This window comes from Pundamilia nyererei, unplaced genomic scaffold, assembly GCF_000239375.1.
Source record: "Pundamilia nyererei isolate P.nyererei 1_Seehausen unplaced genomic scaffold, PunNye1.0 scaffold00105, whole genome shotgun sequence".
Lineage (NCBI taxonomy): Eukaryota > Metazoa > Chordata > Actinopteri > Cichliformes > Cichlidae > Pundamilia > Pundamilia nyererei.
The window spans coordinates 1,910,519-1,935,613 of record NW_005187506.1 but is presented as its reverse complement, the minus strand read 5'-3'; the positions used below and the strand labels follow the sequence as shown (position 1 = coordinate 1,935,613).

The 25,095-nt window shown below is 43.4% G+C and overlaps 3 protein-coding genes across 6 annotated transcripts in view; 1 reads left to right on the top strand and 2 right to left on the bottom strand.

Annotated features, from left to right (window-relative positions):
• Window positions 1–3,456, bottom strand: part of LOC102202424 (semaphorin-3D) — a 99,336-nt gene extending 95,880 nt beyond the window's left edge. For 2 of the 3 annotated variants that reach the window (XM_005740897.1, XM_005740899.1), the window contains exon 1: window positions 3,221–3,456. The gene's annotated coding sequence lies outside the window, so the exon portion shown is untranslated. Of the gene's footprint in view, window positions 1–2,660; window positions 2,719–3,220 lie in introns of those variants that run through there. The other variant, XM_005740898.2, reaches the window with a different exon arrangement.
• Window positions 3,457–5,541: 2,085 nt separating this feature from the next.
• Window positions 5,542–20,455, bottom strand: LOC102201924 (protein SSUH2 homolog). Of its 2 annotated transcripts, XM_005740895.1 has the most exons (12): window positions 20,272–20,454; window positions 11,495–11,590; window positions 11,320–11,404; window positions 11,067–11,196; window positions 9,053–9,113; window positions 8,347–8,471; window positions 8,205–8,267; window positions 7,873–7,952; window positions 7,073–7,165; window positions 6,882–6,987; window positions 6,617–6,724; window positions 5,542–6,530 (listed from the first exon to the last, which is right to left on the bottom strand). In XM_005740895.1, exons 1-12 carry the CDS (start codon window positions 20,294–20,296, stop codon window positions 6,396–6,398), a joined length of 1,107 nt encoding a protein of 368 aa, XP_005740952.1. In that variant the 5' UTR covers window positions 20,297–20,454; the 3' UTR covers window positions 5,542–6,395. The 2 variants fall into 2 exon arrangements, with proteins under 2 accessions (XP_005740952.1, XP_005740953.1); XM_005740896.2 differs by lacking the exon at window positions 7,073–7,165 and having other exon boundaries at window positions 20,272–20,455.
• Window positions 20,456–21,978: 1,523 nt separating this feature from the next.
• On the top strand, window positions 21,979–25,050 carry dynlrb1 (dynein, light chain, roadblock-type 1). Its single transcript, XM_005740894.2, has 4 exons — window positions 21,979–22,117; window positions 22,413–22,488; window positions 23,865–24,032; window positions 24,771–25,050. Exons 1-4 carry the CDS (start codon window positions 22,115–22,117, stop codon window positions 24,812–24,814), a joined length of 291 nt encoding a protein of 96 aa, XP_005740951.1. The 5' UTR covers window positions 21,979–22,114; the 3' UTR covers window positions 24,815–25,050.
• Window positions 25,051–25,095: the final 45 nt, after the last annotated feature.

Below are 25,095 nucleotides of genomic sequence, written 5' to 3'. Positions count from 1 at the left end.
GCTTCAACCACGGAAAGCACCGCGCAGCACGGATGCTTTGACAGATTACACCTTCAGTCCAGCAGCAAGAGCGCAGGACGCTGCATCCTGTCACGCTGGGAAAGCAAGAAGATCTGCTCACGTGATTCCCAGACGTGGAAAAGTTAGAGGCAACAGAAAGAAGCATCCATGCAGGATGAAACCCTTCATGTGGTTTTCTCATTTCTAAACAGGTTTCTGGAGGTCACCCTGTGGAAGGATTATTAATGGTCGTCTTTGTCTCCGCGCGTGTTGGCAGCTACCTGAGGTCAGAGTTCAGCCTCGCCTTTTCGGACTTTTTTCATTTTAATTATGTTTAAAGTTCAACAAACTGTAAGAGATAAATTCAGGATATTTGAGGACAGGACAGTCTGGTATAAGTGCTGTTTCAGTTCTGGCTGATGCTGACTCAGCCCCCAGCAGCCTGACATGTGTAACTTTCACTAACCAGCTGCAGGTTGCACTAATACTGGGATTTTCTCCTCTGCTCTCCACGCTGTGCTGTAACGTGCACGGATGACATCTTGCTTTGTCATTCGAGTGCCTGCTGGGATCAGTGCGTCTGCCTGTTTGTCTCTGGATGTTTCTCTGCTGCTCATTTTAAATGTTCCAGACTGACGAAAACAAAAAACTCCAACCACGAGTGAAAGTGCGGCTCTTCCTAAGTGCTGCAGCCCAGCTTTGAACTTCACTGCTCTTTGGCCGGCAGCCATCAGATAAGACTTTTATCAGGAGCCGTTGTTGATTCAACTCATGGAGCTTGACTCGGCTTTTAAGAACACGAGCAAAAAGCCCGCTGCGTGCTCGCCGATCTCCATCTCTGGGCCAAAACCTGCTGTCAGTTTTCCTCCACGCCTCACGCTGACATGAGCTTTTCCTCGTTTTCTCTCCTTTCACTCAGCAGCCAGCTTGATACAAACAGAGTAAAACCCTCTCAAGTAGCTTCAACGGGCTCCACTCAGCTTCACAGATTCAGCGAACCTGCAGATTTAAAGGGCTCTTCCTCAAGTTTCCTTTAAATGAAACCAATTAATTTTGCAGAAACAAGTTATTTGTGCTCATTTTTAGGCCACTTAGATTTCTTCCTTCTGAAGTCAAGTCCTCACAGTTTAATCCCCCAACTAATCTCAATGTCAGCCTCTTTTAAAAATAGAAAGGAGTGAAGGAAATGCATTAAAACACTGGGAACTAGAAGGACACCAAAGCCAGCGCACGTCTTCCTTCAGCCCTGCATCCGTCTCCACCAGCTTTTGTGTTGTTCTGGTCACCTCAGACTCGTGGCCCACAAAAGAAACCCGAACTTGTTTTGATTTTTGGGGGATAGTTATTAAACTTTTTCTAGAAAAAAGTCCAAATAGTTTTTTGTCCCCTGATTCTCTCTGTCCCCCTGAAAACTTTGGACAAAGGTCAGCGCTTGCGTCCCATCATCACTGAGGACTTTGGGGGTTTTGAGGTCTCTGCAGGTGACTTACCTGTTGCAGAGCAAACCCTTGTGATGTTCAGCTTCTTAATTAAGTTCATTAACAGATTATCATGCAGCTGTTTCCTCTTCTGGTCGGTGGTCAGTCTGCATGTTTGCTTGAGGTCCAATGATCGTCGGGTCTATTCGGATTTATTGTTGCTGAGAATTATTCACCTTCAGTTTGATTTGGTTTCAGGAACGACTCCATTGGTATAAATAAGGAATGAATAGGTGACTCAGTAGAATGAGCTGATGACGTCTTATTGTGGAAGCCAGACAAACACCGAGTTCGCACAGCAAAGAGTCCGACGACCAAACGAAGCAGAAAACACTCAAATCAACACATCAGAGAATTTTTGCATTTTAATGCACAAAAAACTAAACAGTGAACAGATCATTTTCTCTAATCACACCGTTTCAGGACAGAATATAAAAACCAGAAAACTGAAATGTCGCGTTTTCAGTCTGTCACTGCACACTGCACACTGCACTGCACACATGACCTGCAGCGTGTCGCTGCAGGTCATGTGTCACAGAGCGAGCTCCCACGCAGAGCACACAGGTGTCTGATATCTGCACAGCAGCAGCGCTGCAGTTTGAGAGGCGACACAATGACACAAAGCAGCCAGGAAACAACAAACACACACAGAGGACAGGAAGCAGCAGCCCCACGGTCACACTGTACAGCAGAGGAGGGGGTGAAGTCCATAACAGGAAAGGCCGGGACAATGGGGGGAGGTTTACCCACGGCAGAGACACGGAGCCACTGTACCGTCAGATCCTTCTGTGGTTCTGCCTCTAACAGCCCCGGCTGCAGGTGCCTCAAACATGCTCACAGGGCCACTCACAGCTCGAATGTCCATGAAAAACTCCTGTGGGCTCCTTTAGTTTAGCTCTAAAAGCTTCTACCTCAGAGCTGTCACACTCATGTTAATTCGTGGACATTAAATGATGTTTTTAAGTGTAAAGAGAAGCTCATTCATGTGTAATGAGTCATCCAGCAGGTGGAGAACAGAAATAAGAAGTTTCAACAACATGTCTCAGTTTTTCCACTTGCAGTTTGCAGTAACTCTGCCTCGGGCTTAAATTCTCTCTTTCTTAGTAAAAATAAATTGAAGGGTCCATAAATTATGTCTGCAATTTTTACACTTTGCAAAGTCATCCAGAAGACACATCCAACCTGTATGATGGGCTGTAGCTCCTACTCTGCAACCCTCAGTGGCCAAAGCTCCAACAAAGACACAAGACGGGGTGTCCTCGCTGACCATGAAAACTCCCTGGATCCTCCTCAGCTGCCACCAAAATGCCAACAAAACCCTATAAACTTCCCCAGTGACAAAAATACTCTTCCTCTGTGGGCACTAAGGCCACCTCAGGCACCAGCACAACTCCTCCACAGAGCCCAGCCTGAAACCTCCCCATCAAGGATTCCTCACATCACCAGAAGATATTTATATAAGCAGAACTGAACCTTCTAAACGGGTGTCGTTAGTCCTGAATGAGATTAAATTAAACCTTTTCATCAGCTTAAAATCTGCTGGAAACTTCCCACAAACCTCCTGAGCGGAGACACGGGAGGATGAGTCTCCTCTTAACATGCACGTGTCCTCTGTGACCAAACACGTCACCGATACATCCGGAATAAATCATAAGATTAAAAACACACACTTAAAACAATCTTTCCTCCTGAGAGACAGCAGCAGCGCATCCACACGCAGAATGAAACTTTCCCAAACTCACCGAGCAGAAGTCTCTCTGTGTGCGTGGATTTGTCTCTCTGTGTGCGTGGATTTGTCTCACTTTATTCCGCTTCCGCAGAGCCGCCGCAGATCCCGGTGGTGATGCAGCGGGTACCGGACGGGTCACCTGAAGGCTTCACACGTTATAAACACACTGAGCGCGTGCGGGCTGGAGGCTGAGCCACTCCTGCACCCTCAACCCACCCGCCCTGAACGTGCTGCCTTCACGTGCAACTCGGAACGTCCGACGTCCACATTTCACAGTGATTGGAGTCTGTGGTTTTTATCTGCCATCCACACTGACGGGCAGCGCCTGAAGGGGTTTAATTACTGATGCACTGAAAACAACGCAACGACACAAGCCAGTAAAAACACAGAGATAAATTCTCAAAACAACCAAAAACACTTTAATATTCTAAAATAAATACGACGCAATATTAATACAAACAGACGCAAACTGACCGGAAAGAAAAGCAAACGGCTTCAAAACTCTAAACAACAAGAACAAAGTGAAAAGCAATAAAAACGCAGAACTACATACTGGCAAATCCGGTTTTTAGAAAAGACACTGTTCGAGCTTTAAAATAAAATTAATAACTTGCAATATGCAGCAAAAAGTATTTCTTTCCCAGAATTCAGTTAATATCTGCCACCATGAATCACACCCCTCTGGCTATCACACTAGATTACACAGGGCCAGGGCCCCCGGTCCACCAGCTCAGTCTGAAGAGGCTTTATGAGACAGGAACAATGAGCCCAAGGAGGCCAGTTAGAGGAAAAAATGCAAAATGAGTCAAAAACATTAAGAAAGACTCAAAAACCCAACAAAAAAAGGACAGAGACAAACAAACTCAGGGTTTGGTTGAATTAAAAATGATTTGGCGTCAACAAAGAGGGACAACAGACTTAAAATGACACAAAAATGAAACTTAAAGCCATAAACACTAGTTTAAACACTTAAATATATTATAAATAAATCTCTGCCAGAGTTAAAATATTTTTCACCCGTCAACCTTGGGTCGTGGTTTTTTCCCACAGCACACGGTGTCAGTAAACACACCTGGGCTGACACGCTGCAGCGCCCTCTTGTGGTGTTATTTTATCAGCACAGAAATAAAAACGACATTTTCTCCAGTTGTATGTTGGCCGGTTCAGGTTTCCCGCCCTGACGCTTCAAATCTAAAACGGATCAATAAAATGCATCAATGTTTAACCGTTTGTAGCCACGTGATTTTACCTTCAGTTCTTGAGCAGGAATCTGACTCTAAAAATATAAAATACCAAAACATTTATAAATAATTTCAATAAAACATGTTTTTGGATCCAAGCTGGTGGTTTTCTAGTTCAGGGACTGCACAGACACCACAGGGTAACGATAAAAACATTTTTATTTGTGTGATAACTTTACTGCAAACATCGGCAGGTGATTTATAGTTTTTAAAACAATAAAAGATATCAAAATGTTATTTTAGCTGTACACATGAGAGTCTGTAGCGATGTACAAATGTTAAATACAGCATGAGACATGTTTTCTGTGTCACTTTAGGAAAAATGTCCAAACACTGGACGGGTTGTACAGAAGCTGTAAGGGGAAAACGTACGAACAGTCCCTACTAATGACATCATTAGAAATTGACACGTTCAAACTGCTTCAGACAGGAAGCTGCATTTTATCATCGCTGGCAGTAAACTGCTGCACTTAATCTTCCAGGAATTTGGCCTGGAGTTCATTTTCTGCCCCAAAGAAGATTCGTCTCTTCTTTTACATGTGGACTTAAAAAAAACAACAACTTTAAGGCAACAGCCGTACGACACACGGGTCGCCTGCTCGACCCGCTGAACCTGCACCGAATCACCTTACAGCTCCAGAAAAATCCTCAACCAGATTAAATTCAATGATGTTTATCCATCAAGCAAAACTTTACACTTTACTATTGAAGTCCATCATTCATATTTATATAACAGCGATTCCATCCCTGTAATTATTCGCCTAACAAGACCTGGACCGTTGGATGGATGATTGGACAGGCTGAAGAAAGGAGGCAGGAAGACCCTGAACCTGAACCGAGCTCAGCTAAAAGACTGAAAACACTCAAAACAGCAACAAAGAGACTTAAAGTAACAAAGAAGCTAAAAATTACAACAAAGACAAAAAAATGATGACAAATCTGGAAAAATCCAAAGAAAAAAATATGAAAATAACGAGAAACTGAATAAACCTGACTAAATATTTCAACAATGGTATTGATAATGAAAACAACATAAAAACAAGATGACCACACACAAAAAAACAGACTGAAATCACAAAGAGACAAAAATATGCAAAAAAATCATCAGAGAAACCAAAACCAATCACAGAGAGACTGAGAGCGAGACACCAAAATGAAACGTCCAGAAAGGTTCAAAATCTTTGGTCATTCGTGTTCTGTGATGTTCTGGGCGGTGCTCCTTCTAACAATCACTTTCAGTATTGATTATTCTGCCAGTTATTTTCTCACTTAATCACTTTTCTTTAAAAACATCACTCAGTGAGAATTACCAAGAAAGATCTCGAGTCGAAGCTGACGCTGTAAGTGCACTCGTGCTAACAGTAACGAGAGTAACAGTGTGGCAGCGAGTCTGACTGAGTCTGAGACCAAAAGCAGTAAAATGAGGTTCGTGCAGAAAATAAGAGAATAAACCCTGAGCGTGACTGCAGGACGTCTGAAGACTGAACATATAAACAACTCAACTCCAGGTTGTGATCTGACCTGATGATGTACTGAACAAAAGCATTTAGCACTGAATGCCACAAAGAAAGCAGCAACAGGAAATAACCAGGTTGGAAAACAGGAAGTAGATGTTAGGGCACGCACACACAGTGGGTGGATTATAGCAGATTAGAGAAAGAGGTATAATTCATACTGATTCATGGTTAAAATAACTAACATGCATAACAAAGTTTATCTGCGGATATATGGAAACTTTTCTAGTGAAAATCCATCAACATGTTTAACTGACCCGACAGCTGCGACGGCTTTGGGGCCACTTATCTTAAAAGTTTGGCTCCCTGTGATTTGGAGGTGAATCCTGTCAAAAATAAGCTGAGCTTTGATCATAAACAGAGATTCTTAAGTAAACATACAAAACAAAAAGGGTTATATGGGTCGTGGGATTAAATATCGATACCGTGCTGCCTACAGGATGGAACATGCAGAGGGATATTTGGAGGTAAACACTTTGTTCTCCAGCCCGTAGACGAAGAAGCTGTAGTCCTTCCCGCTGTAGGTGTAATAGGCATGAGTGAGGGGCACCAGCTCGATGCTCTGACGCTGAGGAGGGAGATCGGACGCTCAGAGTGACACAGAGCAACAAACCTCAAAGAAGGTGTCTGAGATCGGCCGAGAGGGCCGCGTACCTGCTGCAGGATGCGGCTGGTGGCGGTGAAGCGCTCGAGGTGTTCGTTAATCAGTTTTGTTGAAACCTCACAGATCTCCTGATCCGGGAAACCCTGGATAGGGTACACCTGGCAGCAGCAGGAAGTCTGTATTATTATAAATGCATTCATATAGTTCATATTCATCCACACGCTGTGTGCTTGCACTCTCTCCCACAGCAGGACAGAGGAAGCAGCCGGTGTGGATCCAACACACAAATGAAAGAAAGAAAAATAAATGTGTTACCAGCAAACTCTCATCGACGAAGAAAGCGTCTCCCGACACCTTCTCGAACTTCCTGTCAGGAAAGTCGGGCTGGCGGTCGGGAATGAACTCACTGACGTTGTTCTTCCTACACATTTAGAAAATAAACACAAACGGCTGAAGCAGTGATGTCATACGGAGGGCCGTGGGAACATTTTGAGTGATTTTGATACCACGTCACTGTGAGCTGGATGAAATGCAGCAGGTTTTGGCTGCCGAGACAAACGGAGCAGGTCTTGTAGCCGTGGCTGTGGCAGCTCAAACACCTTCAGGAGCGAGAGACCGACAGCAGAGTCAGAGACAGCGTGAACAACAAAGCGAGCGGAGCTGCAACGGCTCAGCCTGCAGGCTCCGTGCAGCTCCATCTGTGTGCTCTCCCTGCTCTCTGCACCCGATTCATCATGTCAACTTCATTTAGGGAGGACGATGAAATCACAGGGAGGTCAGACTGTTTGGGTTTGGCCAAAAATCTGTGAACAGGCTTGTTGCATGATCAAGCACCAGGTTCTCCTTCAGACGCCTCGACATGGTGGACTTTCTTTGGTCCTGTATCCTGCAGGCTCATCCACGGAAGCTGCATCGTAGCTGCAAACATGACCCTCACCATCCCTTCCCCTCTCTCTCTCAGTTTGTGTCAAAGGCACAGTACGCCCTCCGGGAGGCGTGGCCTCCAACGGGCTCCTGACTGCCACACCTCCCATGTATGTTACAGTTATCCCTCCACTGGAGTCCTCAGTTCCCACTTGACATCTTTCTGGATCAAAACACTCACTTCCTGCCTGCTCTTCATCATCATCATCATTTCTCCCCTCAGTCTGGGGAAAGCAGCTCAGACTTTTACAGGTTGACACGAAATCGTGCCTCCGATAAGCAGAGACGTGTGTCGCAGCACAAAGTGCTTTTGTTAGCTGTCCCTGATCATCTGCACGTTTTAGTGAGAAAGAGGCAGAAAAGCAGCAGACTGGGCTCTCACCTCTTTCGACCTCTGCCATGACAGGAAGTGCAGTGCTTGTTCCTGATACGACCGCGGCCGTGGCAGAACGTGCAGCGCTTCTGCAGAACGAGAAGAACAGATTAAAAAGATTCACATTCACTGCAAACTATGTTTGATCATTTTAAACTATGATGGATGTGTCTGAACATTCAGAGTTTCTGTTTTATCGTAAGCAGAAAATAAGTGAGATAAAAATCAACAACCAGCAGATATTTTTCATGTGTCATGATTGGCAGTTAAATCGTGAACGTTCTCCCGTTTCTACTTGTTCTGTTTATTTAATAAAATATGAAACGCTTTAAAAGCCGGACCTGGCCTCGGCCGAAGCAGGCGGTGCAGCGAGTTCTCCCGCAGCCTTTGCACTTGTGACACACCTGGAACACAAATTTGTGTTACTGTGATAAAACAGCAGCTCAGGAAGCTGAAAAAAGACTAAGAGGCGCAGAGCCGCACCTTCACGAACGACGAGTGCGGCACTCGGATCTTCTCCACCTTGTCGGTGTATCTCTGAGGCAGCGACACCGGGATGTCCCACGGCGCGGGGCTCATACCGTACTGAGGACCGTCCACCGTCTGACCTGTTTCACACCAGGACAACATAACTGATGAAGAGTTATCCCGCCTCGTGTGACCGACCGCTCCTCAGCCGATTGATCCTCTGTCACCACATTTCTCCACTTTAGATTTTAATCATCAAGTTTGAGCTTTTCTGATGTGTTTTGCCCTCTAATCAATACTTCTGACAGATACAACAGGAGGTGAAACAACAAGATGAAATGATAACAAACTGAAAGTTTTCAGCTTTCTGCTGCTTTCCCACCTCGAGAACTTTTCCCAGGAACTAAGAACCGTTAGAGGAACTCTGTCTGCTTCCAGCACAGGAATCAGGATCGGGAAATTACTCCACCACCTTAAAAAATCCCTGCATGTAAGAGGAACTGCCTTTAAACAGGAAGAACAGGAACTATAAAGAAACTTGGATTAGGTGAGTAGTCAGCTGCTGCATTACCACCCCCTACTGGACTCCAGCAGTTAGTTATACAGCCAGCAGTCGCAGGGTTTCTGCATTTCGCTGGTCTCTTGCCTTTGTATCGTGACAGACGTGGATCTAATCCTGTTGTTCATGCAGGAAAGACATCATGTGAGGAATTGTTTTTACCGTTGTAGGGCTCAAACTGCCAGGCGCTGGCTCTGGTCTCGGTGTAGGTCTCCAGTCGATACTGCAGAAAGAAAAGGAGGCAGACTGGAAACACTGGCAGCACTTTGGATTCAAGTTTCCACACAGACTGACCCGTAAACTGGGTTTTAAAGAGAAACTTAAAAAGCTTTAAAATCATGTTTGCTGTGAGCTGTTAAAGCTGCCGTGGATCCTGGACAAGCTTTGCTTCCTTACATCAAACTCCATTAAAGTTGAACAGCACCGACTCATTTAGCATGGAGCTTTGGTGTTGTTCTTTATTTCCTGTTTCAGAGGCGGACGTTCAGTGATCAAAGTTTCTGATAATGAGGCTGGTTTCTGTGCAGGCGCTCTCTGTGAGCCAAAAGCTCAGAGCCAGGAGTTTTTTCTACCCCTGGCTCTGTATGATGTCATCCTAATATGGTCATGTTATCTTAGGTGTACAGCTCCAACCACCTGCTGTTTAAACCTTCTGTTTATGGCAGCCAGCCAATCAGGAGGAGTTGTCTTAAACAGGGAGGAGCTAAAGCAGCTTGTTTCACACAGAGGAGGACCTCAGGGTTCATGCAAAGCTGCTCTAAGCTGAGCAAATAATAAAACCATGAACCTGGAACTGAGCAGAATAGCTCCTCTTTAACCTCCTAGGACCTGGCGTCCACATATGTGGACATCACGTTTTGGGTTCTTTAGACCAAAATATTCAGTTTTGCTCTACAAGGGCCTAATTTCCACTTACGAGGACGTTGTACTGCCACTGTTCTATTGAAATTTAAAGCAAATGTCCTCATATGTGGATCCCATTTTTCTCAGAAACAAAAATCAGGTAAAAAAAATAAATCACGTAATTCTTTGTTTTTAAATTCATCAGGTTCCAATCAGCCCAAAGAACAAAGCGAAATTAAAAATGCCATGAAAGAGTTCAGGTCTCAGGAGATTAAACAGAAATGCATTAGGACAGCCATCCCCAACCACCGGGCCACAGACCGGTACCGAGCAGTGAGAGATGACAGGTGTTCTGGTTTTCAGGGTTTTTATCGTTAACTCGGTTTCCCTGGGCCTTTCCCCGTGTTGTAGTTGTGTGTCTTATTTTGAAAGAAATGTTTACACGTTACCATAGCGACCAGAGAGCATTAAGGGGCAGAGAGGCAGACGTTACTCTCAGTGTTGTTGGTGCATTTCAGGAGGACGCTGCTAATAAAGTTACACAATTACACAGTGAATTCGTGTTTATTGTTATATTTACAAAATGCCACAGTTTTTGTCTCGGTCCTATCATTTTATTTTGTTGTATTTATCCACAAAACCTTAAAGGTTTGACATTGTCTGACATTAAATCGGTCCGTGGGGACCACTGCATTAGGATACTCTCACACTATGACAGCTGAGATAACCTCCAGTCGCCCCCAGCAACCATGGATGCATGCATGGATGGGTGGGTGGATGGGTGGATGGATGGATGCATGGGTGGGTGGATGTTACACCTGAGGTCTGAAATTGTCAAGTAGCTCTTTTACAGAAATGTTGAGAGCCATCTTCACCACCATGTCTTAAGTATATTAAATGTTTATTATGTTATTTTATGATCATTTTTATTGTATTATTTACACTTATTAGATTTCTACACTCCTCCACCCTTATACTGATATCTAATTACTGAAACACGTGTGGGAGGGGGCACTTAAACTGCTAATTCCAGGAGGTTAACACACGCCATCAGTCACATCTGAACTCTGTTTTTGCTCTGTTGTTCAATTTAATTCAGTCTTATTTCTAAAGCGCCACATCCCAACACAAATCAAAGCCAGACTTTGTTATTCCCCCTTGTTGTCAGATGTACCATTTTCATTTCTCTATGGTCAATGATTCATTCTTAAAGGCATCGTTGTTGTTAAACTGTTTTAATGAGTGAAGTTAAAATCATTAGCAGTTTTCTTGCAGATGTCATGTTGGTGTGAGTTAGTTTTGGGAAACATAAAGCCACAGGTATGAGACCTACCCTGTACACTGTGATGGGCTGCAGATCTTTGAAGGTGAGGTTCCTGGCAGGTTTGGAGCTGTAATTCCATTTGGATTCCACAAATTTGAGCAGAGCATCTCTGGCTACATCCTCTGACACCGAAGGGACCCTGGAGAAAAATATCTTTCATCCCACCGGGCCTTCATTTGTTTGTCGAGCGACTATTTTGGCTGAGATAAAGCAAAGAATCATCTGCAAAGCCTTTAATAAAAAGATGACCTGCAGGAGTTACCTGACGTCGGGCACTGATGTGCTTCTGTTTTGTTCAGGTTGGGGATTGTAGGCAGGGGGCGGTGGGTACAGCGGGTTATCGTCATCTGGACAAACGCATGAACAGAAACACAAAAACAAAGGCGATGAAGGTGGTGTTGGTGTACAGAAACCTCAGAGTAGAACAGAAGGCTCACCTCCTCCTTTGAGGCCCTGATATCCATGAATATCATCCAGCCAGCCAGGAGGTGGCGCTGATGGTCCCTCCTCTGGTATGTTTGGATCGAATGTACCTGAAAAGATGGGAAGAAAAGATTGTTTCTGTGGTAAAGTCACAGTTTGCGTAGAAATCATGGAAAAATCAGGTCTGAAAAGTGTCATAAACCTGCATTTTTTCTAATGGCCAGCAGGGGGCGACTCCTCTGTTGCCATTTTGATACCACATGATATGTTGCATGCCCCACAACGTCAGAGCAAGCTCTTAATGAGACGATGGATGGTGTCCTTGCACACCACAAGTGCCAGAAGAGTTCTGTTTCTACTGTGTTCTACTGTTCTCTAGCATGGGACTGATGGTATCAAGTGTTTATTCACCAGGAGCAGCATTGTTGGTCACAAGCAGGAAGCCAGGACCCAGTGCAGCAGCGTGGCCTCGTACAGTGGCCTGTACGAGGCCTGGCCTGTAGACGTCCCTCCATGGATATGCTAACCACCAAACCGCTCGTGCTGAGCGATGTTACAGGCAGCATAACATTCTCCACGGCTTCTCTAAAGCATTTCACGTCTGTCACCTGTGCTCTGGGTGAAGCTGCTCTCATCTCTGAGAAGCACAGTGGCAGACCTGCTAATTCTGGTATTCTATGGCAAAGGCCATTGGGCTCCACAGTGGTGGGCAGCGAGCACAGGGCCTGCTAGAGGACATGAGGCCCTCATGAAGGCTGTTACTGATTCACCCCAGCAGCCTGCTGCAGGTCGTTTTATAGCTCTTGCAGTGTTCATCCTGCTGATGGGTTGAAGGCCTTCTACAACCCCGCCCAGCTCTCCCAGAGTTACTGCCTGTCTCCTGAAAGTCCCGTGGTGGTGATGTTTGAGTTGGGAGGTTTTATGCCAGACATAAATTCTGGTGCCAGTTTACTTCTCTGCTTTGGTGTCTTCAGGTTCTTGATAATTGTGCTCTAACCTGATTAGTCTCACCTGTGTTGTTCTAGTCACACCTGTTTCCGAGCAGTCAGTGAGTTCCTCAAGTGTACGTAGATGGTCAGGGATTGTTTCGTTACACTTCTATTTAAGCCTTTAGAGTTTGCTTCACTGACTGATCACCTGTTAATGATCTAAGCCTGTTTTTGGATTAAAGCTCTGGACTGTGGAGCGCTCGAGTAAAAATAAGCAACATGCTGCGAGGGAGTGGCCAGTGTTTCTGTCCGCGTGGCAGGAAAGGAGGATGCATTCTTTAGCAGAGGCTGTCAGGAAACTGGTCCAGCCTCAGGAAACAGCTCACACGAGCATTATTAAATATCACTATAAATATTTACACGCCAACTCATTATTCCACTGCCAGTACATCAGATGGATGCACTTCTATGGTTTTACAGCAAGAGTGTGCACACTGGTGCACTTCTGTCTTTGCAGTCACATTCCTGTTAGAGGCCAGTCTATCACAAACAATTACAACATTAGAGCGATGCAGTGTTGGGGGAGATTGGCTTCAGGTACCAGTGAGACAGGAAATACTATTCAGAAAGTTCTCTTTGTGAAAGTTCAGGATAAAGAACGGCTTAAAAATCCTTCACGGAAGTTTATAAGATGGGGTTTCATAATTGTGGGAGCTTAGACCAGCTCCCAACAAATGTGATGGTAAAATCCTCCACAGAACTCCAGCAGACATCTCAATGATACGGGCTGGACTGACCGGCTCCACCAAATCAGATTAAAGATCAATCAGTGTCTGAACTGTTTCAAAGACACGAGGATGGAGGCGCACACCTCCTGAGCTGTCTGTTTAAAGCAGTGTCACTTACATCATTTATTACAGTCTGCTGCTGCTTTTAAAATTCATTTTAATTTAAATAAAAAATAAATGTCATAATTGTGATTTTTGTATTGCTCACACCCACAAATGATCCCAGAAAGTTTATTCTGTTCATCTGTTCGTAGAGCCATCGGTGGGAGAACGGGACGAAACGGTCCTGCTAATACATTAAAACTCAAATTTCAGCTGACAGGAAGGAGGACAAAGGCAACGAGGAAGCACAACGTGGAAAACTAATTATTGGGAATATTCCTTCCTTCCCCAAAACATATTGTGAAGTTAGAATAGTCAATAACACAGCAACTCCTCGTGGTCCTTTTCCCTGAGGAAACGTACAGAACTTACAAGCTGAGCTCTGTATTATGAAGTGCTACCAAAAGCAGAAGAAAATGTATAAACAGCTACAAAATCTGTGACTCTGCAGTGATGCTGCAGCTTCACAGAGCAGGTCAGTGAGCCTGCAAAGGCTTTGTGTTGGAGGGCTTCAGTTTAAATCCAGTGAATCTGGAAACGTTTAACAGACTGGGATAATGGGGAAACTGGACACAGGTGTGAAATTGAATAATTGAATAATCAGGTCCCATCTTATCTCAATGACCTTGTAGTACCATATCACCCTATTAGAGCACTTTGCTCTCGCTCTGCAGGCCTACTTGTTGTTCCTAGAGTATTTAAAAGTAGAATGGGAGGGAGAGCCTTCAGTTTTCAGGCCCCTCTTCTGTGGAACCAGCTTCCAGTTTGGATTCAGGAGACAGACACTATCTCTACTTTTAAGATTAGGCTTCAAACTTTCCTTTTTGCTAAAGCATATAGTTAGGGCTGGACCAGGTGACCCTGAATCCTCCCTTAGTTATGCTGCAATAGACGTAGGCTGGATTCCCATGATGCACTGGGTGTTTCTTCTTCACTCCTTTTTTCACTCTGTATGTAATCATTAGTTATTATTACTCTCTGGCTCTCTTCCTGTCTGAACCTCGTGTTCAGACTGCTGCCTGCATCTGTCTCATGTGTAGTCGTGTTTTTTCACTATAGAAATCGAATTGTACCAAAAACATCTGAACAACAGAGTTTAGCTGCTTCGGCCCATGAAACGACTGAAACGACTGAGACGCAGCTGTGCACATCAGCATTATCTAACAGAAACAAAGGGGCTGATGGGAATAAGTCTCCCTCCTACAGTTTAAGCATGTTAGGACAAACTAGCAGCTTCACTATGAACACCATCTGAACACAGCCTGGTTTGCTAATCTTTTCCTGGCTTTGAACGGATCACTGTAATTTCTGTCAACACACCGACTCGGGACATCTAGTGATTCCCTTCAGTGTTTGTCTTCACTCTACACAGTTCCTCAGTATCAGTAACCTAAACAGTGCATAAAGCCTCAGGTAGAATCAACTCTGATTCAAAAACAGGTCTCTGTGAATAAACCGTCTCATTTGAACTCAGCACAGAAAACTCTGATTTATTCTCATCAGAAATACATTTGTGTCCTTATTACTGACCTGACAGCTGTGACTATTAAACAGATTCATGCACATTAGGATATGTGAACTGCACGCTCAGCTAAATGACGCCGCAAAATTAAGGCTCTCGGGCTAAATTTGGCCCCCTTTATATTCTTAATTATGGCCACAGCTGTTGACTGTACAGTCACACATGCTGTGTGCAAGATATGGAGCCACAGACGAGCACAGAGATGTGGAAGCGTCACAGCAGCACATCGCAGCTCAAAGTGATGGTTTCACTCTTACAGGTGAACCACACGATCACAGGACTCTTACTTTTCCTGTCTAAACGTTTTAAAGTCTAACAAACCTTTTAGTCGACTGATTAAGGACTCATGTTGTACATGACACAACTTCATGACACATGCAAAGTTCATTAAATAATGCAGATCAGTAAACTATGAATGTGAATTCTCAGTTTTCTATTGATGGGGCAGGGATAGCTCAGCAGGTAGAGCGGTCACCCCATGATCAGGAGGTCGGGGGTTTGAATCCCTACACGCTGCTCTCCGCTGCGCCTTAGTGGCTGCCCACTGCTTCACTGAGTGAATGGGTCATATGCAGAGAGAGTAATTTCCCCACGGGGGTCAATAAAGAATAAATACATTATTATTATTATTATTATTATTGTAGTGATGCACGAGTATGTGCAAAATTTGTCTGTATTTAAAGTTTAAAGGACTCGGAGGACATTCAAAAATCTCATCAATTAAAGTTGATCTACAGAGAATTACATTTTTATAGGACAACAATAAATCAGCAGAGACATAAACACAGACAAATCTATAAACACGGAGCCAATGAAACATCTGTTTTTCAGATTTATTGTTCACAGCTAAAGTTCGTTTTTATGTCCACGCTGGTATTTGGTAGTGTAATAAGCAATAATAGCCCCCATGAGAAGCACAAATAGCATATTTTTACACAATAGATGCGATTAAACCACTTCCACGGCACCGTGCAGCCATTTAACATGTGCGTCACGATGTCGCCCGACACAAACACTTTGTCAGCAACCCAACAGCTCTGAGTGTTTTTCACGAGCCGGGTTTTCTTCCAGATAAAAATACAGAGGCAGCGAGCTCGTGGCGAGCGGTACACAATACCTCTGGCTGAGGGATAAAAATATCAGCGAGAAGGTGTTTCCCGCCACGAAAAGATCTGGGCTGAGATGGTCTCGGTGTGTGAGAACGCTCTCAGGCAGGGAGGATGGAGGGAGGGTGATGGAGGCAGGAGAGAGAAAAATAAAAATAGAGTCAGAGAGGGGGAGAAGGAATGTGAAAACAAAGCCAACTTATTACTGAGGCTTTAGCTGGACAATGCATCCAAAGCCCCTTCGTCTCCTTTTCTTTCTCTGAAGCTCAGGTTCTAAAAGTCTGCTTTAACTCCAGATCATTTAATTTAATAGACAAATTTACTGTTGACTGGAGCTGACGGTTCCTCAGTTAGACCCTTAAAACAGAATTCATTAGCAGCATTTAAATAAATCATTCATTAAGCTCCTCTGATTTTCCCTACTGTCTGTCGTATACGGTTTAAACTGTTACAATGTTGCAGGCCTAAATAATGAGCTCTGGTAATGAACTCTTCAGAGGCGATAAATGCTTTATGCTCCACTTCCAAACGCTCCCAGTGTGACATCGTCCGTCAAAGACACACAGCTGGTCTCAGGGCGACGTTTAACAAACAGTCAATCTGTCTTTGGTGCAGAAACACACACAGAAGCAAAAGTAAAGTTACTACATGCTTTATTTGGTGTTTTAATGATCATTTAAATGATCTGAAGCTCGTGTTTATCTTCAGCTATGTGAATACCACACTGCGCGTGCTCACCAGTTCGGCTTGGTTCATTAAAATTTGTTTAGGTTCGTAAATCTGATAAAGTGAAACTGGTTTTGGCAGACAGATGAACTCAGTCAGAGTTCGATAAACACCGAGACGTAATCACCGCGCGTCTCGTGACACGGCGCCGCTCAGCATGGCCTCCTCACACCATCCGACACCTCCCACACACAGATTGAAAGGCTCCAATATTACAGCTGGTTTAATGATGTCTGACCAAGGCTGTGACCAAAACCTTTTGCCTGGTCATATTTTACATGTTGTCACATTGAAGTAGCAGAATGTTAGCCAAACTAGAGACGCAAAACAAGCTTCAAAAACTTGGACGTTTTCTCCAGTTAAATGCTAAAAGCATTCAGTTACTATACTGGCTGTGCAACCTATGCCTTGTTGCCAGACTCCTGTGTAGGTAGGACGTCTTGATAACTGCAGGTCAATAAGCAGCAATAGAGACCATCTGCAACCATCTAACAGGAAAAAACACGTACTCCCCATCCGACTGAAAGTGGTTGCTGGAGGTTGACGTCGGTCACTGTGAAGTACACTGATAAAACATCACTCGCATCCACTAAGAGACCAGTCAGTGCAAGGGAGGGTTCACCTTCAAAATAAAAGTTTGCCTTTCAAAGCATGTTGGCTACAGCAGCGGTCCCCAACCCCCGGGCCTCGGGTCGTTTGGTACCGGGCCGCGAGAGTTGAGGCTCAGGTGTGAAATGCATAGTTTTCAGGGTTTTTATCAGTTTTCAGCGTTATTTTGTTATCGTTTTGATCGTTAACTCGGTTTTCCTGGGTCTTTTCACGTGTGTTATGAATAAATCTTTTTTTTTTCGGTACCGGTACTAGTTTTATTTTGTTGTATTTATCCGCGACACCTTAAAGGCCAGTCCGTGGAAATATTGTCGGGCATAAACGGTCCGTGGTGCAAAAAAGGTTGGAGACCGCTGGGCTACAGCACAGATGAAAAACCTTTATTTTGAAGGCTCACGTCAGGCTTTTACTATGGCTTGACTAGTAGTTATAACAAGGAGACCAGTTGGGGTCTACACCTCATCACGCCCACCCCTGCTATACATCAAGCTGCAGTCAACAGAAGGTTTCCCCTCATGCTGACCCTACCTTTCTGCTCAGCAACATCAGGTGTGGTGAACAGGTGTGTGCAACCATATTTATCATCTAAAACACACCCATGAGTCACGCCTCAAAACCGTGCACCAATACAGAGTGTGCATCTAAACCAGGGGTCCCCGATCCCAGTCTGCGAGGGCCGGTGCCCCTGCAGGTTTTAGATCTCACCCTGGGTCAGCACACCTGAATCACATGAGTGATTAGTTCATTACCAGGCCTCTGGAGAACTTCAAGACATGTTAAGAAGGTAATTTATCCATTGAAATCAGCTGTGGTGGAACAAGGACACATCTAAAACCTGCAGGGACACCGGCCCTCGTGGACCCCTGATCTAAACCAACCCTTGTAATCCAAAAACAAGAAAAACTCATACGGCTCCTACAGCTGTGTTGGGCCAACTGGTTACTAAGTACAGTAACTGATGAAGTGCAGGTTATATAAATGGGATAACATTCTTCATGACGTACCGTAAACTTCTATCCAGATCAGTAGGAAAGTAATAAAAAAGATTCATTAGCATGAAAAACGGTGATAATTCATATGTAAAGAATGTGTGAGGACAAAGCTCATGGCATCACATCCAATATGGCAGACAGGAATGTCCAAACCAAAGAGTCGCCCCCTGCTGGCCATTAGAGAGAAGGCAGGTTCCCGTGACCTTTGCTCCAGTCGTTGGTAGTCACGTAGGAGCAAGCAAAACAACACTTTTTCGATGGTTATAATAATGACAGATCTTTCTTTGTTTTTATGACCATCCTTACATGATTTTTAATTTTAAACCCTTTGATGAAAAGCAGTTTAGTTTCCTAATTTCCTGCATTTACTACATTTATTTTGGTATTTTAGAACTTTCACTTTTGATACTTTGTGTCTTTTTTAACAGTGTTATCATGGATGTATGGTTATGACCACGGGCCCTATACATATGAAAACAGTGTCATACTCGTGCAAATAGTTTGATGGCACAACAACATGCGCCAGGAACATTTTATAGCTGCGACACACAGCAACATCAACATCTAGTCCAAAGCCTAATCTAAAGGTCCATGTGGTAATCTGACACAACAACCTGAAGTAATTAAAAATTAAAATATGACCATATTTATTTTTATTTATTTAATTCTTTAATTTGCCTGACTCCATCTGTCAGCCTGTCCATCATCACTGCGAACTAGAAGGGGCTCAGATCCTGATGTAATCCCACAGACATCAAAACATCACAGGTTCACAGTGATGAGCGTTCTGAAACAGAAGTGGTGCTCCCACTGCTTTATGTATTCCAAGGAAGAGGGAGGAAGTTACAGACTGATCATACCACGCTGTTTTGTGCCCTTGGCGTTATCAGCACCTGTAAAGGGAGTTGTCTTCTCCAACTGGAGGCTGAAGTTCATCTAGTTTTAGAACCGTCCACAGAACAGTCTATTACCGTGTCACAACATATTCTAATTTAAAGCACTTAAATACTTTAAATTAGAATAACAGAAACTTTCTGTTTCTGCCCTCTCTCCTACATCTCCATACCTCTGCAGGTATGTTGTATGGACCAACCACCCTTCCACTCTTCTTTTTCTTCATAGCTGCCCTCACTTCCTCCTTATTAGTTCAGTTTTACTAACACTTCCAAATTTACTATCTTCCCTCCTGATTTTCTTCAACACGCTCAGTCTGTTATCACCCTCACCTGCTGCACATCCTTTCAAGCTCAATCATCTATCGAGCCAATAGATACGAGTCATTTATGGGAGGTTATGGGCTGTCCTTGGGCAGCATTGGACTGTCCGCATCCGTCATTGATGGAGGTAGTGTCAGAAATATGTGCTGCTTGAGCTGCTGATGGACCATCAGTCAGCTGGAGTGAAGCTGGTTGTTCAAACGAAAGCCGCTGTCAGCCATCCTGCTGTGTGTTCTTTTTATCTGAGATCTTTCTTCTCCCGTTGCTGGTTAACTCCACTGTCTCTCACTTCCCTGTTCTGCCCACTTATCAGCCAATCAGCACACAGTGTCATCCATGTCGAGCACCATGTGGTTGGGATTTTGGAGTACAGTAGGGGCGCACCTCTCTACAGACGGACACCAACGCTGCAGCAGAAAGGAAGCCTCTGGCTTTTCCACCTCTCTCCTCCCCAACACTCCCAGTGCTCCTGTTTACTTTTTTCCTCTCCCAGTAAAACTTTTACACGAATCAGACACGATGCATTGTTTTGTTTTGTAATTTGTTTTCTACTTTTATCGCGATAATACTGTAAGATTTGGATTATCGTGAGTTGTCCAAGTGCATCTTCAAACCCTGATAATGAGCAGACTGCGGTGAGTGTGCAGAGGTCTGGGTAATCATGAGCTCCTGAAACACAGTCGAGCGTTTTGAGCTCTCAGCCTGCAGACGCTCCTGACAACTTTAAAGACCACAAAGAGCTGAAGAGGAGCAGAGCGCTGGAACAAAAGCAGCTCTCTGCTCCCTTTGAACATGCTCACCCACATCTTCTTCTTTCTCGTCCATTCCTCCGCTGCTCACGGTCGTTAAACGTGAATGAAGCGCCTAACAACAAGTCGCGCGCGGTCACGGTAACAATATACCACAACTTCCGGTTACAGTTTTCAAAGAGAAAAGCTTCTGTGTGGGATACAGTGTGTCACGTTTCCTGTGAGGTGTGCGCTCAGTGCGTGAACTACAGCCGGATTTATTAGAGGTGTTTCTTTTCATAATTTCAGTGTTTTTATTCTGTTTTGACTTTTCTTTAAAGTCGGTTTAGTTTCAGTTAAATTTCATTGTTTCAGTTTAGTTTTTATTGTCTGAACTGTTTAGTTTTAGTTCCGTTTTATTGGCTCCAGTGTCACTTTTAAACTTTGTGGGTTTTATTGTATGGAGAGCATACGTCACAAAATCGTTTTTGGTTATAAAAATGTTTTCCACATCTATCTTTATTTATTTATCTAGTTAGTTTTATAATAATGGTGATCTGCTGTTTTATATAAAGGCATGAATAACAACACCAGTCAAATCTGTTGAAAATGCTTAAAGTGTTTGATGACTTTGCTCCAAAGGTCTCAAAAAGCCTTTTTAAAGTTCCTTTTCTCATTTTCTACTAAAACTCTCGTCCATCGCGTTCCTGTTGGTTTTACTTCTGTGAGCTTCCGGTCCAGTCTTGGCTGCTCAGGTCTCACTTTACGCTGTCATTTTGTAAACAGGGTGGCCGCGCCCACCAATGATATGCAAACCATTCAGAAATAAATAAATAAAATAGAATAAAATAGTTTTCCAGAGTTTTCCTACTAGATTATACTTTTTTTGTTGAACTGCACGACATTTTACAGGGATATGAATATGTAGTTTTTACCACATTAAAAACTAAAGTGCAAGTTTTACTTTATTAATTAATACATTTTGAGCCCATGTTTATAAAGCGCTCTAAAATACTGTATATGCAGTATATATGATATAATATTTAATGTGTTTATTATCTTCTTCTTATTATCAGCTTATTATCATCTGCTGTTTAAACTTTACTAAATCTGACGCTCTGAGATTAAATTAATGAAAATAAGTGAGAAAAATATGAGTACAGTACAATTCTATAACCTGTGTTTCTCCTTTTTTGTTTTTTGTTTTTTTTAGCACTGAACTACAGTACGGTAACAATTATTTGTAATTAATTACAATTATTATTGTATCCTAATTTTTGCCTCATAACTTTTGCACTGTCCACTTCCTGCTGTGACAAAACAAATTTCCCACGTGTGGGACTAATAAAGGTTATCTTATCTTATCTTATCTTATTTAATTAATTAGAAATAAATCAGTAACATGTCTCTCACACGGGACATTTCTGCACTGCGAATGCGTTTAGTTTCGTTAGTTTATTATCACAGTTATTCTGTTGTTTTATTGTATTATGATTTTGAATTAGAGGCTTTATCTTGTCTGTATTTCTTAACCAGAGTCATCAGAACCGCGTGACTTTACGGTTTTATCTAACCTGGGATGCCCCGGTACTTTGAAATCACATACTATGTTTTTAACCGAAGTGACTAAACAGTGTGATTTTTTTATGGTACCGTCCCACTTTTTTAATGGTATTTCTATATGACAAAGAAAAACAAGGGCTTAAAAATGGAATTTATCGAGGCGAAATGGAATAAAAGAGCCCGTGAAAAATATAGTTGAGAAATCCGACTCTTCGGTTTGGACAGTAAACGTAGCAGTTGCCCCGGAGGTTCTTCTTCTTCGCTTGCCGTCAACAAAACCGGAGTGCTGCCTGCTAGTTTGCAGAGCTTTGAGAGGGTTTTTTGGCACGAATTTCTCCACAAAAAAACGAAAATGGTAGGATAAGAGGACGGTTTGACAAGTATCTGGTGAAACTGTTCACATATTTGGCCATCATACTGTAATTTATCAGTTTTACAGGACGGAATTTAATAAATTGCTAACTGAAGCTAGCTTGCTTTTGCTAGTCGGGCGTTGTCGGTTTATTTTTAACCGTTTCTCCCTTTGTGTTACCTTTATACGCGCTCGCTGGGAGATTATTTTAATTCTGTGTTTGTTGCGGTGTTAAACGATTTAAATCCGTTTATCAGCTCACATGAAATGACTGATCACTGTTGTCTCCGTCCCTCAGGCTGAAGTAGAAGAAACCCTGAAGAGGATTCAGGGCCAGAAAGGGGTTCAGGGAATCATCGTCGCCAATTCAGAGGGTGAGACGACAATGATGTCATTTCATCCCCTTTTTTAAAGACCTTTCCGCTCTTTGCGTGTTTCTTATTGTGACTGCCACCGTGTGTTTAGCAACTATAAGTCCTCCGGGGTCTGATCCAGAACTCAGGTTTAATAAACTCCGGGTTTGTTAAAACTGAGGCAAACTTTAGGTCTCTATCGGGAAAAATAAAACCTAACTTAAATTTATAGTCGGTTACCACGATAAGACACTGTGACCCTTCCCTAATCGGTTACCATGGTAACAGACCGTGTGACCCTGTCCTAACCTGCTCCCTGCACGTGTTATCTCTGGCTCCTCCCCTCCCGTTACACCTGAAACAGCCGAGTGACCCTGGATCGATCCAAATATTGATATATCGGTACCAGTGTCAGTATCAGATCGTGATACTTAGTTTCAGAGTGCTTCCTCAGAAAGTAGACATCCCTTTACAAACACGGTCCTCCTGCTCCTCCTCTTCCTCCTCCTCTCTGTCTCATTGTGTTTTGTTGTTGTGCCGTCACATGACCTGTTTGTGCTGAGCAAACACATGTAGGCTGTAGCGATAAAAAGGAGCAATCTCACAGCTGTAAGCTAAAACACCGCACACTGCCGTGTGTGGGAAGCCGATTCATGATCAGTTTATACAAACCCAAGAAAACAGAAGTGAACAGTGAAAGAAACAAAGTGAGGAGGAGGAAACTCCCTCACAGACCGAGACCCCCAGCATGGAGACAGAAGCCACTGGCAGAGACCTTTCTGGGACTGATTTTATCACACTGATGAGTAAAAGACTCAATTCAAACATTTAAATAATGTTCTCAGCACCTTGAAACATGGTGCACTGCTCTGTCCTGAATAAACTGCCTTCATATGTTAAAAGCAGCACAACCTAAAGTATGTTGATAATAATATCACAACGTCTGCAGACACTACAGTAATCATCACATAGAGTGCAAAATAAACCCGAGAAGCTGTGCTGCAGCAGCATTCACTCATCTTCACGAATGACTTAAATCTTGCCTCTTATTAAATACTAAAAATAAACCTTCCACATATTGATTATTGTTTCACTACCTGATCAATAACAAGTTAAACAACATTTAGTTCATAAGGAAAACATAATTGTCATTCGTGGAAAACAATCCTTCGAGCTGTGATAATCCCATAAAAACCAGGAATGCTTGTTTCATACATGAACTTTCACATGCACGTTTTTCACTCTGTGAAATGACGTTATTATTGATGATGTGTTTGTTTTTGTCTGCTGCTTTTTATTCACCCCTGTTCCTTTAATTTACCACACTTACATTTTCCTTGGTACATAATAAAGCTGGAATCCCATCAAATTATGAATTTAAATACTTTTCCCTTCAGGAATCCCCATCAAGTCGACTCTGGACAACTCGAGCACGGTGCAGTACGCCGGGCTGATCCACCAGCTGGTGATGAAGGCCAGGAGCACCATCCGAGACATCGACCCCCAGAACGACCTCACCTTCATGCGCGTGCGCTCCAAGAAGAACGAGATCATGATCGCTCCAGGTGAGAGCATCTGCTGGGAATTACTGCTAAATGAATTCCATTCACCAAAAACGAAACGCTGTTATTCCAGTTAACCTGACTTATAAATGCTTCAAAAGGCTCAAACACGCTCCCATTAGCTGAGCTGAAGCCTAGCAGACAGCCACCATCTACCTGTCTGTCAAAGAGGCCACAGCCCTAATTTTGAGTCTTACTGGTGTCCAAATGGAAGTGTTATAAGAAAAATTCAGCCCCCGTTCAGCTGTTATAATCCACAGTTATCCATAGAAGTGGTTTTCGTATCGGGATGACTCAATGCTGGAGCCTCTGGTGGACGTGAGCTGCAGTTTGTGGCTCTTCAGTGTCGGTTTCATCTTTCAGCCCTGCAGTCGCTGCTTTTGGGAAACAAGTTTCCTCCTGTGGGGGAAAGTCGGGCATTCAAATGATGCCTTTTATCTGTTTACATAACTTTCCATAAGAATTGTGTTTTGCCACCTGCCATGTGAACCAGAAATGGGCAGGAATGTTTTCTAAACTTCTCAAGTCCAGAGAGGTCGGCATCTGGCCGTGAAGATTATTTTACAGCTGCAGCAGCAGTTTAGTAAAACTCGAGATCAGCTGTTTTTATTAAAGCTCTACATTTTAAAATATTAAAATGCCCATTATTCAGATTATTTCCTGGCTAAAAAGGCTGGATGTGAACATTTAAGATGCTTTTGTTCCTGAAGTCGTTTAATTTTTTTGCCTTTTTCTTAACAGATAAAGACTTTTTCCTCATCGTCATCCAGAATCCATCAGATTGAAGATGAAGGAGCTGACGTCTGGCTGTTCGCTCGCTTTATCACTCTCATTTAAACGGCCCAGTTTTTTTTTTTTCCATTAAATCAAAATTTGTGTTTAGCAGAAGCTTTTTCATGGGAAGTAAGGTTGTAAGGTCAGGATGTGTGATCCCGAGGACGGTCAGTCGGCCTGCAGGAGGATTTTTGGGTTGTGTGTTTTTTCCATGTCTTAGCATTCCAGCTCCTCGGTGTGTGTGTGTGTGTGTGTGTGTGTGTGTGTGTGTGTGTGTGTGTGTGTGTGTGTG

Excerpts from the sequence above, each read along its gene's own strand:
- LOC102201924 (XM_005740895.1), bottom strand. The coding sequence starts at position 20,296 with ATGGACGAGAAAGAAGAAGATGTGG. Across the intron at positions 11,405-11,494 it reads TCAGGGCCTCAAAGGAGGAG|ATGACGATAACCCGCTGTAC; the intron begins GTGAGCCTTCTG and ends GCGTTTGTCCAG. Across the intron at positions 8,268-8,346 it reads CGCACTCGTCGTTCGTGAAG|GTGTGTCACAAGTGCAAAGG; the intron begins GTGCGGCTCTGC and ends TTTGTGTTCCAG.
- dynlrb1 (XM_005740894.2), top strand. Across the intron at positions 22,489-23,864 it reads CATCGTCGCCAATTCAGAGG|GAATCCCCATCAAGTCGACT; the intron begins GTGAGACGACAA and ends TTTTCCCTTCAG. Across the intron at positions 24,033-24,770 it reads CGAGATCATGATCGCTCCAG|ATAAAGACTTTTTCCTCATC; the intron begins GTGAGAGCATCT and ends TTTTCTTAACAG.